Raw genomic sequence first — 18,912 nt, 5'->3', positions numbered from 1 at the left:
TTCTATGTCGTTGGTGTGCAAAGTGCCGATAGTTGACATTGGGTTCGTATATTCAGTAGTAGTACAGGGTCGTTCGTTTTTGCGGTCATTTGAAAAACATTAGGCGTTCATCGTGCTTGACTATATAATAGCTCTGTGCAAGAGTGCATGCATGATGGGGTTTGATACCTTGAACAACATTCCTGTTTGATCTAGTTGCCTTGCTAGCCTTTCGATATAGCTAGAGTTATCCAGTCTTCGAGATCTGTTCGACTGAAATGGCAGAGTCAAAACTTTCCTCCTCCTGCTGAGTGCCATCCCGCAAACGGACACCTTTGTCCATGGATTACTGACCCTTCCTTTTTCTCAAACTCGGAGCTATTATCTGCTTCCATTGACTCGTCAATGCGCTAAAACTATGTGATTCACGTTCAACATGTTCCAACGATAACATCAAGGTAAGCTGCCCTAATCATTTCCTATGGAGTCTCCTTCTTCTTCTTACCCCAAAAGAACAAATGTTTGAGAAAAAGAAAAGTTTCGTTTGTCGCCTCAAAACATGAAAGGGAAATCAGATTTTGAGAAGGATATCGCCTATTTCCGCCACCTAGAGCTGGTGCCATTGTTTTGTTGAACGATGGCGATGGTGCTGTATAGCCGATAGAGGCCTCTGTTTTAGTTAGCCTTATACAGAGACCGTTCTTCTAGCTGCTTTCGCATTTGCTTTTGAACAGGTTGCATGAACTGGTATCTATATAGCCAGCGCGAGTAGTAGATCTACTGTATAGAAAACTGGTTCGTTGCAACAAGCCGATGGTCGTTTTGAGAAGAAACTATGGGTCGCTTTTCTTTTTGTTTTGTATTCACTTTGTCATTTTCTCCCCGTTGTGGTCGAGCACAGTTGAGTTTCAAATACAAGTTAGTTACGCAAGAGTAGTTTCCTCGTCATTTACCTTTTCTTGGTGTGTAAAGGGAAACGAAAACAGAAAAGAGCCTCGAGGAGAGGGTGAAAGTGAAACTCTACAGTACATATTTCAATTGATTGTCTTTTTTTATGCATCGTTCCTTGTTCGAGTTGTTCAATTGCTTTTCCGTTGGTTTGCGACGCCTCACTGGCATACAAAAATTCGCGAAGAAAACAAAAATTATATTAAGCTATTAAGGTCTACTATATGTACGTGTGTTTCACAGGTTGGAAAGCTGTTGTAATAGCCGTTCGCAAAATTTTCATTTTCCGAATGGAAACGTATTTTTGGTGTCATCAAGCAACTTGAAAGTTGTGATATTGTCCCTTTGGCGATTTATTTGGATTGCGCTATCGCGAATTGACGTTCACTTTCAAGCAGTGCGTCAAGCTCAGATCCTTGCGCGACAGCAGCGCTGGAAGGACAGGAGCTCTCGCTCAAGGATCAAAGACATTTTTGTTAGATCCGTAACTAAAGAAAGTTTCACAACGACTCAAGACATGAAAGCAGGCCCTTTGTCATTATAGAATTTTCGACTAGAAAAAATGGATAAAGCCCATCCATCCCGAAATTTTCATTGTAGCTCGTGCAATCCGGTGCTGTCACGACCTGAAGATTTTGGCAGATAACTTCGGTTTTAGTAGAATTAACAATGAAGTGCGTATAATTGTAATTTCAGAATTTTTCTTTCTTTTCGGCCAAGAATTGTCAGCACAGTGAATGCAAGTCACTGCAATGAATGACGATAATATAGAGACGGCGTTAGTCAAAATCTTTAATCAGGTGGAAATACTTTGGAGAAACGAAATTCATTCCTTCTTTTACAGCACGCTCGTCAGCATCTGAAAGTTGAATGTGATCGTCTGAAATTCGAATGTCCCTACCGTGCCAATTCGTAGAACAATGTCTCTATTACTGTCACTGTTACAGCCCCTGGATGTGCTGCACAATCCAGCAGAAATATATAGATGGAATAGAGATATACAGCAACTTTGTGCACTAGATTGTCAAAACTATTTAGGAAGATCGGAGGAAAGGGGAGAAATTGTGAAGTCGCCACTGTGGCCTTCAGCCATGCACGACCGATCACCTTCACCGCCATATGCATAGCTATTCGTATAGTTGCACCTGCCCTGTAAAATCAGTCGGCTGTTACGCATGCGATACAAGACAGACGGTTGTGTACATCGTGTTGTTGTTCGTGCGCATAAAAGATAAATGCAATATAGACGCAGAAGAATAAAGAATTGATCGATTTCATTGCAACAATCGGCACCGGTAGCTGCCGGCTCTGATCAAATGGCAAGCACAATCAATTGTAGGGTCGACGATATATAGAACAGCACAGCTTAAAACGTCGGCATTGAAAAGAAAATGTTTTATTGGCCTTTTTGTTTTTTTATTGCGAGTTTTTATTGTTGCGAAACAAAAGGTCTAGCGCGATATATACGGATGTATTAGTATATATAGATTGGCTTTAAATGCTTGAAACAACAACGAGTGCCAGAACAACAACAAAAAAAGAAAAATCATTTACTCGGTCTCATTGCTCGTTTACTTTCTAATTGGATAACTAAAGCATCGAAGGACGGATAGTCATTCCATTTGTCGCTCTATCCCGGATCTTAGAACCAAAAATTTTTATTTTTATTTTTTTCAATTATATTCCATGTTTGTTGTATTGTTTTGTTTTGTTAGTTTTTTTCTTTTTACTTCCGCACATTTGCATTCTCAATGGTCACACACGAGTGCTTTACTTGTCGTTATAGATGGAGGCTTGTGGCCCAACGCTAATTTCTGCCCTCAGTTGGAAGACATTGTTGAATTGTTTGTACCCCAGTTAAACATAATTTGATGAAAAAAAAAAAATGTACACACCGAATGACTCATAGTTTAAGATCCGTGAAGCAATTATACATTTCGATCATCTCCATCAAAGCAAAGGAATAACGTAGACCGAAAAAGAAAAACCCACTAAAGAGACCGGAGAGCATTTAAAGTGACAATAACTGAAGCGAACGATAAGCTTGTGGGCTGCATTATGTACATATTTATTAATTATTTGGATGTTTCGGCCTCAGATAATAGTGCGGGCTACCGTTGTGTAAGGCCGATTGAGCCGGCCACGAAGGTCTTCAATACGCCATTAACTCTGAACGAAGCACAATATTTGTTTCATCTGCAAATAAAAAAGTGTGTTAGTGGACAATCAGACGACCTAGTCGTCTTTGCCAAAAGGGCTTCTCCCCTCCCCCTTTTGCGGTTTTTTTGTTGTATTTTTTATTTTAAACTTGACGACGTAACGTGCGTGGGACCTTGAATTACGATTTTACACCGAGGCTGATGCCAAATCGATTAGCATTAGGCTACAAAAAGGCGGTAACACGTGATGTCATCTGTTTACGTGTCAAACGGCCGAACCGCAACACTCGAAACTCAGATGCACCTTGAAAAAAACAAAACAAAACGCGTTGCCACCGCTTCGTTTGAACAATTGAAAATGACCAAACAATCAGAAAACGACGATCTTGACTTGGTTCTCGCGTTTGTCTAACCGTCCCCACTCGTTCATTTCCGAAGGAAAAATGAGATAAAATAACAAACCCAAAAACGATGGCGCGGGAAGAATTCGAGGCGCAAATTTCGTTCACGATTGTCCAGCACGAAAGAAAGAAAAAACGCTTCCCTGGCGTGAGAGACTGACGGGCAAGGCGAGCTTCGTGTGATGTTATTGTTTATATTATATATATAGGCGAACCACAAACAAACAAACAGGAAGGACCTCGGCACTGACGATAACGATCGACAATAATGCATCAGCAGCAAAAGTGTTTAGCATTGACGATTTGACGCAGCGTTTACAGAACAACGTCGCACATCTGATAACTGATGATTAGGACGACAATAAGGAAACCACGGTAACCATCTTTCGTAGAATATACAGAGTCAGTGTCTATCACATGATTATTGGCAAGTTTCTATTGTCTATATATCCATCGTGTTGTATAGTCTCTCATGCAGTCTAATTGTATTGTATAACTTTAGCCGATCCCTTAGTTCTTTAATGTTCGTATTCAAAAAGTTGGTCCCCCCCTCTTGAGGAAACGTAGAAAGAGGGCAAGGGAGTAAATCCTCTCTAGACTTTAGGGAACCCTTTAATGAGATTTGATGTTTTGATGTCAAAAAAGAAAAGCGAAAGGGAGTCAAAGATAATAAAGTTCACCTTTGGCTCAAGGTACCGGATCAAAGTTGTTGCTATCAGCCCGCCCAATATCAGACTGTTGTTCCACTCCATTTAATTGCAAACACAATCGCCTGCATTATATATACGTATATATATACATTGATTTGTGTGATTCGTTTGTTCGATCGTCTCGCTATAACAAAGATGGGAAAACTTGATTGTGTTGATTTGCTATAAAAGAGAGCCGCGCTCACGTTGCGATATCCAGAAAAAGGGGGTTGGGGGTGAAGGAAAGGGAAGGTGGAAAAGGGAAACGAGCGAAAAAAAAAAAAAACGAAAAAGACAATACCATCAGCGGGGGAACCTACTTTCCACGAAGAACTTCCTCAAAAACCACCTGTTCCGCCCACGAATATTAAGAGGAAGACTTTAAGGCCGGGCTCAAGGGCTGACCAATCACACAGCCGCCTCTCTTTTTGTTGTTTACTTCTTTTCAAGAAAAAAGGTCCGGTGTGTTTTTTCTTTTTTTTTTTTAAATATATTTCTTCTTCTATAACCAGCCGGGTGAATATAGTCGACAACATCAGTCGGGTCTCTACGTTTCGTCTGCACACAACTATAGCACCCCCTCCTCCCTCTCTTCCGCTTACCACATAGCCGCAGGAGTCTGCCTTTCCGGCCCAGTGATGTCCGCTATATAATTGGGGGTTTTATTTGGATGTGCGAGCAGAAGTTGTTTGTTCGCCCACCGGTGGATTATTCTTTCAATCTCGTGCTGGCTGACTTTTAGAAAAAAAAAAAAAGAAATAATAGTTTGACTCACCAAAGTCCTGGATTATTACAATACCTTATTGGAAATACGCTATAGAGAGAATGAAGGTAAGTCTTGTTCAAATTTGATTTTTAATAGCCAAACAGTAAACTGTGTGCGAGATGGTGACGTTGAAACGACGACTCGAGGAGCCGGAATGGCGTCCAGCCGGAGTGTATACATATATCATTCCGGGAAGTCAAGATTGCGGAACAATGCGGACAGTTGGTTGATTAATTGATACCGAGTGGCATTTATATAGAAGGGAAAAAAAAGAAAAAAACCTAAAACAAATGTAAACACGACGGTTACAACAAGGGACATCAAAGGATTTTTAATACTAGAGATTTGTCTTTGTTCTTGCACGTGATTGCCCTTCCACTAAACTATATACGTAAATACTCGGCGTGCTTTTCTCTTGAGCCCCCAAACCGGTGTATCTGCTCTGTTTTGTCATAAGAAAAAGTCCCCATTTTTATGGTTTTTGCTGTCAACAATGTGCAAAAACAACTTGATTTTAAAAAATAATCAGCTTGTTGAAGCAGCTAGACTTTAATTCGGTGCCGGCCAGCGCGTTTCAGAGTTGATTTCTTGGCGATACAGTCCCGCGATGAACGACACAGCAATTGAAATGGTGGCAATGTAGAACAACTTACCGTAGACTTTGAAACCATTTTCGCGTGCGAGATTAGATCAGCAGCCGTGCAAAGGAGAGCATAAGTCTGCCGTGCATGTCATATATTACCTTTCACGGCTCCTTGATGTCGCCCTGGTTGAGAACTGCTTCAAACTGATTCAAACAGCGGACATGATCAATGGCACACCATATACCTCCAAACACACCTGTACAGCAGTGACGTCAACAGGCGTGAGAAACGTGTAAAGAAAAGCACATCGGAATGTATCGTCTGCCGAACATTCGAGAGTTTGGCTGTTGTCACCCCCACCGATACTTAAACCATCGCAAACAAAACTTTTTATTCAATTACTTTTTTTAATTAGTTCCACGGATTATAGAGTGGCAGACTATTTTTGCTGGAGAATCAGTTGTCGTGCATGCATTTACTGAGACTGGCATCAATCACAAACAGTTAGGAAGAAGAAGAAAAGAAAAGAAAAAACAATGAGAGGAAGTACAAGTTTTTGGCCTACAAGAGAAAGGTAGTAAGTTCTGGGATAACTGAACAAGACAACACAATTGAAAGGGAAAAAAGAAGGAAAAAAAAGTAGGTCGACTTAAAGAATAAGTCTAACCAGAAAGAGACGACGACGACGACTACTAGGGATGAGCGTGGAATGGGTCAGGGAGGATGGATAGAGGTTTGTGAGAGAAAGGAAGCGGCCAAATTATATTGTGCGCACTCTAACCATATAGACAGGCAGACTGCACACACTAATAATACTCAGCTATGCATCTACAGGTGAAGTTGGTGTCTACCATAACAAGAGGTATGGCCTTAGGGTGTAGGAAGCAGCTGGCAAAAGGGGTGTCTCTTCTTCTTTTAGCGACTGACCGGACCGGGTATACAGTGGGGTACCGGTACCACACTGTATACACACAGGGGAAAACAAAAGGTGCGCTTATTGCACACACCTTTTCGCTCCATGTTCCACTCGTTTCCGCGTAAAATATACAGCGCCTTTTGTCTTGTCGGGTTGAGGTGGCAGCTATAGGTAGCAGCTGGCTTGATTATGTTATCAGCCAGAGTTGATGATGGCGTCAACACAGCGAGATGGTCGACAACGAAAGGAAAGGGTCTAGCAGATTAAGGACAAAGCAACTCTTGCGTGAAAGTGAATTCGAGCTGTAGACGAACAGGATAAATGCAATGGTTGGCCAATGTTCTCGTCTATTGATTTTGAAAATGCCTGTTGCCTTCCGCTGTGCGCGTCTCGCCTGCAAGACTTGGCAACACATCAACCAGTGGCCATAGAAACGCAGACTGCGAGACGGCGAATTCCACGTCTTTATCATTTCACCGTCCATTCGGAATGCAATCATCTGAAAAGAATGAGCGTCTATAGGGTTTATGTTTCCCTGCTGCTATACACGACGGGGCATTCTACAGAGAACGAGAGACGAGATGAGAATCGCTAGAAATTCAATCGCGTCGTTCGACGTTTCTCAACGACGTCTAAATAAGGAATGTGAGGCAGCAGCATTTTCTCTCTCTCTCTCTCTCTCCTATTTCATCCCTCTCTAATATACGTGAACTCTATTCATGTACTACCATATTAGATTGGGTGTGGTTGTGTTGACGAGGAATTCCAATTGGGATTCGAGTCGCAGTTGTAGCCATTTCTCGACCGATGACGGTTTCCGGACTTGTTTTACTGATTGGCTTGCATCCGGCCAAGTTTGCTGCAGTTTATTCCATCGGATGGAATCAAGGAATGCGAAGATCTTGTTCATCTTCTTTCCTCAAATCAACCTGCAGCATATAGTTAGACTATACTGTATATCTGTGAGCTTGATACGTTGAAGGTTAGAACCGACTGCAAGAATGTAGTTTTGCTTAAGGCAAGAAGGTTGAAACCAGATCTAATAACAATAGGCTACATCTAATGTACTCGAATCATTCCGAATCTATACTATAATATGATACCGAAATATTATCTGATGGCATAGAGTCAACACGTGCAGCTCAGAAGAATACGAGTTTTCTTATTAAAGAAATGTGAAAGACCAACGTACTTGATTGTGCACCGGATAAACGAGGATTATTCACGACAAACCTCTTTTTACTTTGATTCTTTGCACGTCAGAGTGTTATTACGAGTTGACCGAAAACTGTATGAATACATATAATTTATAGTTTTTTTTTTTAAAAAAGCAAACACCCTTTTTGAAAGGGGAAAAAAGGAAAAACATCAATTTCACCCCTTGTAATTAATTTCGTGTTTCGTGCATGATTGACTTTCAATTGTGTTGCCGCAGAAGAAAAAACAACGTCCCTGACATTGTTGGTTTATCCTTGTTTGATTGCAACTCATTTTGCTTATCGTAGGGTTTAAGCCCTGCCGTTGTGAGTCGACAGTCATCAAAGGACGGACGCCATGCTCAAGTGGATTGCAGCACCAAAGGGGAACGATCCCCCGACTGCGTCTAGGTCTAATAAGACATCGAATACCATTGACAATCGGCCGGTTGCTTGGCTTACGGACGATCCCCTGGCGACCCTTAACGTCAACACCATCCTCTCGGATACGAAACGCACTAGGAAATCGGCGGCGGCGCTGAGACGACAATCTGAACCGGAGCAAATCTACTCGGTTACCAGGTAATGCTGAATAAGCGCATCTGAATAAGCGCATCTGTATAGGTAACTGTAGTGTTGATTGTTACATAGTATATAGTATATAGTATCTACTATATAGTACGTAATACATCTGAGAGAAAATGTGTGTGTTTGTTGGGCGTTGGTTGTGCATCGATCGCAGCCACGCGTCCCCAGCAGAGAATCAGATTGTTCAGGAGATAACGAACGGCCGTTGTGTTACAGGATGAACCCGCTATTTGTCGACTCGCCAACCAAAGACACGATGGCGACCAATAAGTTAAGCGAAGGTGACAAACGGCTGATGGATGACAGTCGCTCGTCAAACCGGAGCGAACAATGCCAAACGCCCAGCTCGTCGGGTTACGAAAGCGCTGCCGATGCGGACAAACGCCGGCCCAAGATCAGCGGCAGCAGCGCGCCTCATCCCAAGCATCAAGTCATCAACCAAAGTAGCCAACAAGAGCAGCAGCAGCAGCGTCACCTAGTGGACAATCAGCGTCGTCACTACCAGCAAAACTCGGTCGAGTCGAGTGCCGCCAGTGATTACCGACGTCAGTTCGTCTTAGGGCCGCGACTGGATCGATCGGCCGCGTCGAAGAAAGCGACGGCGGATGTGATCGCAGCTGCCGGACCGATACCGCGGCGAATCGGAAAAGCCAATCTGCTGCATCAGGACTCGCTGTATGTCACCAGCATCCGCATGCCGGCATCGGTGGCGGGCGCCAACAACAACAAGCCGAGCAGCACCGGAACCGATGAAGCGTCCAAGCAGAGACCGATGGCCGTTGTCGACGAGTGGGACGAGCACGGCCAACAGCCTCCCATCAGCAACGATCATCCGTCCACTTGTCACAGGAGCGTACCGCATCCGGTGTGGCCGTCCAAGAGCGTCAGCGCAGCCATTGGCGGCCGTCGTGGCTGCCATCAAGCCGCCACCTCAGCCATCGTCCAACAAAACGAGAACTACGTGACGCAAATTCTGATCGCTGCGCCGACTGACGAAAGGGCGGACGCCGCCGGCCGAGTGGCCTCTGCTGACGATGAAGATCGTGGCCTTGATTCCATCGTCACCCACTCGCTTCTCGTCATGACCAGCTATGACGGCCAATCGACAGACGACGATACGGCCTCAGATTCTTCAGCCCGTCCTAACGGGCAGCAATGCAACAAGGAAGAGCTTTGCCGCATTCAAATCCGGATGACGCCAGCCGAGTTATCGGAAATCGGCCAACTGAGTCAGACGATGAGCCAAAGTCGGCTGGTGGCCACCGTGTCGCGGGCCTTGAGTAACAAGAACAGCGACGCATCCCAGCCTTCGTGCGGTGGATCGACGCCCGAAGCCTACACCTCCTATCCGGCCAGCTCGTCCAGCAAATCATCCAGCAAATCGTCCAGCAAAAACGAGGACGACTCGGCCACGATGGGCAGTTCGATCGCGCGACGCATTTCCATGATGAAGGAACGATGGGACAAGCATTCGCGTCGTCAATTGTTGACCGAAAGCGACGACGACGATGCGGCGGCGGCGGCGTCGCTTTTCAACCGCAGACTCGATCAGCTCTACGTCCCCGAGAATGGCGACGTCAATTTCTGCGTCGGCCATCAGCAGCCGCAGATGACGATCAACGACAGGAGAATCAACGGCGGCCAACTTTGCCCTGGCGCGTCCCCGTTCTCCTATTTGGCCGGCACCTATCATCCGACGACAATCACCGAAGAGCCGAACTGCTACTAGCGACGATAATGAAGTCCTCGTCGGCGTGACACCCAACCGGATGTGCATGCCGTACGCTCGTCAGACCAACTACGCCGATCCATTTGAACACGATCGACTTTCTAATTCGTCGTCTCGTTCGTCCGGATCCGGATCGAGGCGGGTCACCTTCTCAGCCGACACGGTTGACAACGAGCAGTCCACCAAATCGACCATCTCCACCGGAAGCGCCAGCAGCAGCAGCAGCGTCGCGAGTATGTCGGGCAGCACCACCGCCAGCGAGAAGGACAAAACATGCCCATCGCTGCCCGGACATCATCGAAGAGTTGAAGCTCAATCCGCATTATTTGCCGCACCGCTACCAGCAGCAACCGGCCCCGTCGGTCAACGCGGACGCACGTTCAGGCCGCCTGGCCGGCTATTACTCGTACAATCTGCAAGCGCAATTAGACAACTACAATCGCAAGTAATTAGACAGTATATAATGTGTAGCCTGTTCGGCAAGATTGTTTTCCACTGCCATCACTGATTGGACAATGTGTCTCATTTTTGTTTTTTTCTTTGGCCGTCTGGCGTCGCCTCACGATCCCCCTTTTTTCTCATTCGTTTTTGCTTTGTTGTGTTTCCGTTTGACGTTCGTTTCGCAGTGCCAACGACGGAGGCCAGAAAGTGTCCACATGGGAGCACTACCATCAACAAGAGGCCAGCACAACGAGAGCGAGTTCTTCTTCGACGGGTCGACCGTCGGCCGCCGCCATCCGATTGGATCCTTACAACAATTTACAGTTGCATCCGAATTACGGCGCCGCCTGTCCAGTAAGTTACGAGTTCAGATTCTCACTCGTCCCCGTCTTTTTGTTTTTTTTTGGGTGGGCGTGTGTGATATTTTGCTCACTTTCATTGCCACTAAACTCACTGGCCATCTGCGTCCGACCGACCGTGCAGTTTCCCATCCGCTTTCATAACAATAAAAGGCGTGGCTTCTCGTTGCCAAATCTTTTCTTTTTTCCTCTTCTTCTTCGCAGTACGTGTGCTCATGCACCCGTATCTTGTTATGGCATCTTATCGATGTTTTTCTTTTTATTTTCCCCCCTTTTTTTCTTCTGCACGACACGGCCAGCATCGATCGAACCAACTAGCGGGTGGATTGATTTTCTCGAGGTTTTGTGCGGCCGACGATGGCTCCTTTGTAAGGTGGCCATGGGCCATGGACAATGGATAAATGATCCATTTTCCCCCCCATCCCTTTCGTTCGTCCTCTCTGATGAAGCCTATCCCTTGTTGCGTTGAGAAGGATTCAAGAGAGAAAAAGAGAGAGAGGGAATCAAAGAGTATAGCGGCCGGGTGAAAATAGTACATTTTTGGAAGAAAGTCTAGTAGATAATATACTGTAGGAAAAAAACGTTGCAGATTGAATTGCTCTTGACAGGCATGTGAACCTAAGAGCTATACTTGGCGAAGATGAGTTTTTTCTCGCCCCGTCCGCTTATTGTTGCAAAGTACAAAAGCCGTTGGCCATCGATCAATTTCAGTGCACTGTCCCTCCGTTTTTTTGTATTTTTTGTATTTGATTTTGTTTTCTTTCCCCATCTCCTGGTTACGTTCGTTTAGATTTGATTTTATATCCAGCCGTCGAACCTCGTCGCATTTAATAAACGGCAAGACGATAACACAATCGCAGTTGATGAATTACTCGACGCCTCTCGGGTTGCGTTCGGTTGCGTTACGATCGACTAAATCTTCGGATTGTCAGCTCTTTCTCACTGGCTGTAATTGGTGCGACAGCCAACCAACATCTCACTCATCTTCTTCATCTCTGCGCTCTTATTTTCTTAGATATTTTGGCTCCTTTTTTTCTCCTTAGATATATACAATTGCGCTCTTGTATTCGTTCCTCATCCTGGCTGTCCTATTATTATCTGCACCCACTTCTTTAACTACATGCTGGAAGCGCAGCATCTTCGGCTGGGGACAAGCTCTCGCCATGCGTTCTGCCTATTATTTCATAACTGCGTTCTATATATATACTATACGGTTATAACGAGGTGTCATCTAGTCCTGACATCAGCCAGACGTCGAGTTATCGTCTCGTTTGTTCTCCTTCTCTTCATCTTTTTCCTTGGCTTTTGTCCTTCTTCTTCGGTATAGACTTTTGAGATTTTTCTCTTGTTTCCAGTAGACACGGGGTATAGTGACACTTTGCAGAGCACTAGCCGAAAATCGGTTCTCGTCGGCTTCACTTCATCGCACCCGCTCATCTTATCCGCTTTATAGTGTCGTGTTTACTCAACGCTGTACACTCGTGTGTCGTTTTCCCCCTCGCGTTCGTCCCGCTGATGGCACTAAATAATGATTTTCATTTCTTTCTTTTGCAAAGATGTTGACAGAAGAAAATCGCCTTTAAATAACTCTTTAGAGTTGACCTTGATTGCACTTATTATTGGCTTGCAAAAGCGTCACGTAGGACGTGATTGCCTGTTGTGTGCGTATAGCTGGCCGCCATCTATTGGGAGGTGATCGGCGGCCTCTGACACCTCCCCACTTTCAGTTTTTGAAGACGAGACTTTCAACGTGTTCGATTGGCAGGTTTATTTTCTTAGCTTCCGTCGTTTGTTTTTTTTTGCTTGAGAATAGTGAACAGCATGCGCTGGGAAGAAGTTGACGTTGGAATAAAAGCGGCGAGTTTGGGTGAAAGTGAAACTCACTGGAATTGACAGTTATCTTTTGTTTCTTTGAACAAATAGTACACGAAGTTGGTAAATTGAGAAAAGGGAAGACTGGCCGGATGTCACTTGAAAAGGCAAGTGGCTTTTCTTGGAATGTAATAAACAAACATTACCACCACTAGAAACATCTAAAAAAAAAAAACGAAATAAAGTGAAGAGTAGACAGGTGTTGGCGTAATCAGCCATGCGTCCCTAAAAAGATAAAAAAAAAGAAAAAAGAAAACGAGTTGCTGAGGCTGACCGCAGGCCGGACACGGAAGGCGGACCTTTGAGGTTTTGTTTCTTTTTCGGGAACCCAAATTTGAAAAATGTTTGTTTCTCCATCCGCATATTTCTGGCCAACCAATTTTAATTTCTGGTGACCGTGAATGGTGAGGACACGCGCAGTTACACAGCCCTGTATTCAACGACCGTTTTGTCTCGCTCTCTCCGTTTCAAATGGAAAACTAGTTCAAAGTATAGTGTGCTCTAATTATCGTTATTACGTAGCGTCACCTAATGTCGACGCCAGAATTGGAAATTTCCATCGTCATCCAACTCGAATTTCATGTCCGTGAATGATCAAATCGAAGGCCACACCTGGGAAGGAATTCAAAAAAACGAAAAAAAACAACAAAAAAATAAATGATTATATCGAGCAGTAAAAGAAAATTCGAGACAAAGAGATTCACAACAGAGCAGATGTTGTGAATAAAAAAGAGCAAAAAAAAAATGATGATGTGAGGGAGCTTTGGTTTTATGACGTCCATTGCCAGCCGTATTCGTCCTTGGTTCCTCATGAGTGAGGTGCGCACATTGACACCGTTGTTTGCGTCGCTCGAGTTTTCTTTGAGCTCGACGCCAGCAGAAATTTTATTTAAAAATAAAATGTTATATTCCTTTTTATATTCCATTATTTTAAATACTGACAATGTCCGTTCTGGTCGGATGAGGCGCGCGGCGGCCGGCGGTGGCCACGCATCGCAACGTCGTGCGACTTTGAGCCGATTCGCTTGACCAAATCTTCTCATTTTTTGTCATTTTCAGTTGTTGCTTTGGCCGGTCTCGTTCACGAACCCCTTACTGCCGTCTTTCCCTGAAAATGGAGGCAAACTAGAATAATAATAATAAGAAAAGACGTCTTGCAATCAACTTATCAAGTCGCCTTCTGTGACTCTGTGTACTGTCTGATGTCCGTTTCCGGCGTCTGACGTACATTGCACACATCGAAAAAAAAGGAAACACGATAGGAAAAAAGAAAAAAGACTATGCTTTGCTTGTTCCATTGTTCGCCTCATCCAAAGTTACAGCGTCTGTCGATTCCATCGATGAATCATCACTGGTCGTCGTCTATACTGAAACTTTGTGTTTTGCACGACTTGTGTATATATCGACCTGTACAAAACTTGATTCCCTGAATGGCTCCTAATCGATGAATGGCCATCTGGGAAGTCGACTTTTTTTATTTTTTGTATTTTTTGTTGCGTTATTCCCCAATGCGCGTACGGTGTCAAAAAGAAATGAAAACAAAAAAATAAAAGTTTCAAAATCAACAGGATGTGACGTCTGGTTCCCTTATGGTCACCCTGGCTTTTCCTGTATATTATCCTGTTGGGTGGAACTGTCAGATTCACGTGATACCCGTCACGCTGCCTCAAAGAGTCTCGCAAATCTTGACGCAAACCATCTAGGTGGATGTCAACTTGTGTTAAATCTGCACTATAGACTTTGTGACATGGCGTAACGGGACTGGATCGGTCGTTGCATCACTCAAGCATCCGCACGCAAACAAAAAAGGGACTATAATATACTCTTCCGTATATCACTTTGAGAAAATTCAATTTAAATTGAAAAGAAGAAATCTAATTACGGTCGTAAATCGCTAATAATAATTAAAAAATAAATAAATAAAAGGGTGACGTTTATTAGCAAAATAGAAAAAATTGATTCAATAAATAGGGCCAAATAAGAGAGTGGGGGTGATGATGAATCCATTAATATGGCTGCCTGTGCTATCAGAACACGCATCCGCAATCAAAGTTGAAGCTCCAAATGACCTACTCAGGCGCTGTCTTCGCTGTTCGATCGGATTAGAGCTTTGGCCCCCAGCCACTGGTGCAGCTCCATACGTTGCTGTGTCTTAAGCTCAAAGCTCTTATTTCTCTGCGCTTTCTACCGACTTATACATAAATAAGTACAAGGTGATGGGCGGTGGGTGTAACCCTGGACAGAGTACGTTGATTCTAAGCTGCTCTAGAGCTGCGCATATAGAATTAGACTGGTATAGAGGGAGAGAGAGAGACAAAGAGAAACAGTTGACTTGTACTGATGTGTGTAGAATCAATATATAGCTCAAATATCGTCAGCAATAATGCAAATAGCCTCGAGTCTCAACTGCTGGTGAACCAGCGTTCTCCTATATTGTATAAATTTCACGACGTGGTTCAAGCTGACGGAGCAAATGAAACGTTGCGTGTTGAGCTTTTTTGGGGGGTTGTGGGGGCTTGGATGTGTTGGTTTGAATGCGGCCAACCAACGATGTAAATTCTGCTTTACGATACCTGTAGTATATTCTGATTAAAGGTTTATTCATTTGTTTCCTTCCATGAATGGAAAGCAGGAAAGGTCCATGTGCGTGGACTTCACTCTGGATGGCGTCGAAGAGGCTCTGCTTCAACGTCGCTCCGATAGCCATAAACTACGTCGTCGACTTTGCTGCTGCCTTCTCCTTCTGCTTTGCCTCGTCGTCCTGGTCATCGTCGTCATCGTCATTTCTCTCTACCTGTCGCAAGGACAAATGATTTTCGGATCCCTCGGTCCTGTTTGAAGAATGGCCGATGCGCACTTCATCCTTGTCGCCTTGCAGTGGCTTTTAAACAATCGCGCTCTTTTTTAAAATCTGGTGATGGACATTTCCAGCTTTTTTGCATCCATTTCATGAAACAGCATTCACAATTCGCTCCTGCCTAATTGCGGATGCAAATTGAACAGAGGAACCCACCGATTTTGACAGTCAATAGTTGATCGGTGCGTCAAGTGCATTCATCCCATTTCCTCCATTTTACATACGTACGGTAGGTAAGGTAAGGAAAGAGTCGACTTTTTGTGTATAGATCGGGTCACATCCGTCCGAGCAGTCGTTTTTTTTGTTGAAAGAAAAGAGGATGGAATAAATTAAAAAAAAGGCCAATAAAGTCAAGGTCTATCCCCCCCAGAGGAGAAGACGAAATGCATTTTCCAGATAAAACATGAAAAAAAATCGACAACTTTTGTAGTCTTTAAATGTTTTCTTTTTGTTGCATGGGGAATAAGAGGAACGCTTGTAGAGAACCGTTCATGCATATTGTACGAGCATTTCTTTCTTTACATATATAGAACCCCTCCTCGTTTCCCATTGGCTGTTTAGTGCCGCGTATGCAGGGAGAAGCAAAAATGTCTAAAAAAAAAACCAAATCTTTGAAAAAAAAAGATATGCGTAGAGAAGGCAAGTTCGTTGGCGTGTGTCTTGCCGCAGCCCTGACCATTTTGTACAAGTTGTTAACAATGTGTGCCTTTCCTTTTTTTTTCTTATTCGCATCGCCTTTGACTGATTCCATTTCACTCGAGTGACGCATGCTTTCCCGGAAGAAGCGTCAAGGAAGCGAGTTGTCAAGACGACGCCGAGAAGTTGGAAATGGAATAATAATAGAAAAAGAAAAAAAAAAGAAGAGCGGGAATTTGAAGACGATGGCCTTTCTCTGTTGCGTCAAATTTGCATCGTCGCAAATAGTTAACCACTTTGCAACGAACAAAGTGCGCGATAAAAACGAGGGGGGGATGTCGAGTCGACGACGAGCGTCTGTGAATAGAGTCGACACCATTTCTTTCTATTTATTGTGTATTTCTTATATTATTTGGCAAAGAGCAACACGGTGAATAGCCGCCAACGGTTCACATGCAGCACGCAGTCAAAGATATCTGTTTATCTGTAGTTGCTCTCGGCACACAGCACTTGATTATTGTCTTTGAATTCGATTGTATAACACGCCCTCCAGATTGAAGTGTATCCTCCATTTCTTTTGTTTCTTTGCTGGGCTCGCACAAGTTTTACGTGTCACAGACAATGTATAGATAGAGAGAGAGAGCATCAGAAGAAGACTGATGAGTTGAGCAACTATGACGATGAAAGAACCCCCCAGAAAAAAACAAAACAAAAAAACAAAAAGGATAGTTAAAGCCAGCATAGGCGAGGAAAGAGTTGGAGCTCGCATCGAGCCAAAACGATTCCCTCTCTTTCCTATTTATATCTTAAAATGAAGAGACACGATAATAAAAAAAATGAAAGAAAGGGAAGAATAAAAAAAAAAGGGAGAAGATTGTGCATCAGCAACATCATTTGCCGTGCAGCAGCTTTCGATTTGTGATTAAAGTTGCCGAAAGCTCGTCTTCATCCATCAGCATATTAGATGGCGTAACTTGATTGAACTCGACGAGTTCGGTTCCGCTGCCGCCAACATGGCACGATATCCTTCTTTCCTCTCTCTCTCTCTTTCTTTTTATCCCTTTCTTTTTGAAGTATTTTTCCTAAAGTAAGTTCCTTTTTTAAAAAAAATATTTTTCTCTTGTTGTCGTCGGAAAGACATTTCGAAATTGATTTGCCAATAACCGAAATGTGTGCGCGAAATTCAAAATCGTCGTTTCGTGATGGAAACAACGAATTGTGTTACACCGTTGATGCTGCTATTATCCACTGCGCTTCTCCTAAATGTTATGATTATTTGATTTGGGGCCTATACGCCGCTCGACGTTTGAAATAGTCGGGCTTGTTATTCACAGTATTGTTCCTTGTCTGGTATACCACCGGGAAAACTGGTTGACGGTTTCGATTGGCAGTCGCATGGTCAGCAATTGCCTTGTTTGTTTGTTTTTGTTTCTTTATTTCTAAACGTGTGACCCACATTTGGCTTATATGCGCTGCGTGTATATCTGTTATTCAATACATGGTCTTTTTCGTTTGCCTTTTCATCTCGTTCGTCATCACCTTAACGTGTATATATACGCGGCTGCATCCATTTTTGCTTCTCTTTTACACGGCATCATCGTTTCCTTGAAATCCCCCTAGCGGATTTATTTTGCCTATGTGAAGCGACGGGTCCGCAAGGAGACTTATATAAAATCCGTGTTTCTCATGGTGAAACGTGCTGTGTATATAACTGCTGTGAATCAAGTATTCCAGGGCAAGCGTGTCGTATCCTATAAAGAATAGACGATGTAATGGAAAGCCAAAAATCGCTAGGGCTGATGTTCACCTTCCAACGTTCAGCCAATAGACTATATAGTGTGTACACACACGGCAGCCAACGTGCTGCTGTATACATGTCATTTAAAATAGGGGGGGAGGTCGTGGAGAGTTGGTCCCAGTGGAACTGTACACAACAGGACAACAAGGGCAAGGGCGATGCAGCACGGGACTCCCGGACGGTATAATGTATTGGGGCTTATTGTAACTTTAGCACTGATGCATGTATGTACAACGTGTAACTGACGGCAGTGACGGCTACTTGAAATGATACGTTTTGATCTACTGCGCTCCATAGAGTTGGACCTCTTTTTTTTTAATGCTTTTCCATCCTCGTTTGTATTATTTGTCTCTATATAGTTAAGAACATCAGCCCTTTGCCTACTTTACGTCTTCGTGTGTATATACCACTAATCGGAAGCTATACGCAATACATTTATTGCGTCGTAATCGTTGGCGCTTTACATATTTAAAGGGACTGAATATTGTGCACCGTGGTTGGCTCATTCTAAAATGTAAACGTTGTCACATGCAACAAGGGCGTCCTTTTAAAAAAAAATAACGCACAGCAAGTCGTCAATTGACTTGATTGTCTACACCGTCAGAAACGAGTAATGATGAACGAAAAATTAATAAATTCCACGAATATTTCAACGTTAAAGGAGACAAACGTTTTGTACCAGGACAAGTTTCAGGCAGCTGACGTTCATTAGTAAATTACATGGCATATAAGCAAGTCGAATTAATGACGTGTTTTTATTCCAACTAAGAACTGACTTTGGGATTCGTAAACATTCGAACGAGTCGGTGTATCCAAAAAAGAAGACGTTTTGTTTGAATAGATATTATGGTAGAACGTGTGAAGGGACCTAACGATCTGGCGTCAAAAGCCGTTTAGCAATTAGGTATATAGGCTAATGACATTTTTCGCTTTTAATTTAAATCAATTCTGAGAAACTCGAAAACAATTGAAAATGATTGAATGAGTACGGTGC

General features: G+C 43.6%; 1 protein-coding gene across 1 annotated transcript; it reads left to right on the top strand.

Moving 5' to 3' along the window:
- Positions 1-44: 44 nt before the first annotated feature.
- On the top strand, positions 45-17,635 carry LOC116917134. Its single transcript, XM_045169987.1, is given in 7 exon segments — positions 45-437; positions 7,948-8,220; positions 8,443-9,946; positions 9,948-10,228; positions 10,230-10,400; positions 10,582-10,750; positions 15,260-17,635. Coding segments are annotated over 6 exon segments (2,556 nt in total). The 5' UTR covers positions 45-437; positions 7,948-7,996; the 3' UTR covers positions 15,467-17,635.
- The last annotated feature ends 1,277 nt before the right edge of the window (positions 17,636-18,912 follow it).

The sequence above is a fragment of the Daphnia magna genome, linkage group LG2, assembly GCF_020631705.1.
Source record: "Daphnia magna isolate NIES linkage group LG2, ASM2063170v1.1, whole genome shotgun sequence".
Taxonomy (NCBI): domain Eukaryota; kingdom Metazoa; phylum Arthropoda; class Branchiopoda; order Diplostraca; family Daphniidae; genus Daphnia; species Daphnia magna.
The sequence above is the reverse complement of the archived record's forward strand: the minus strand, read 5'-3'. Positions and strand labels throughout refer to the sequence as shown.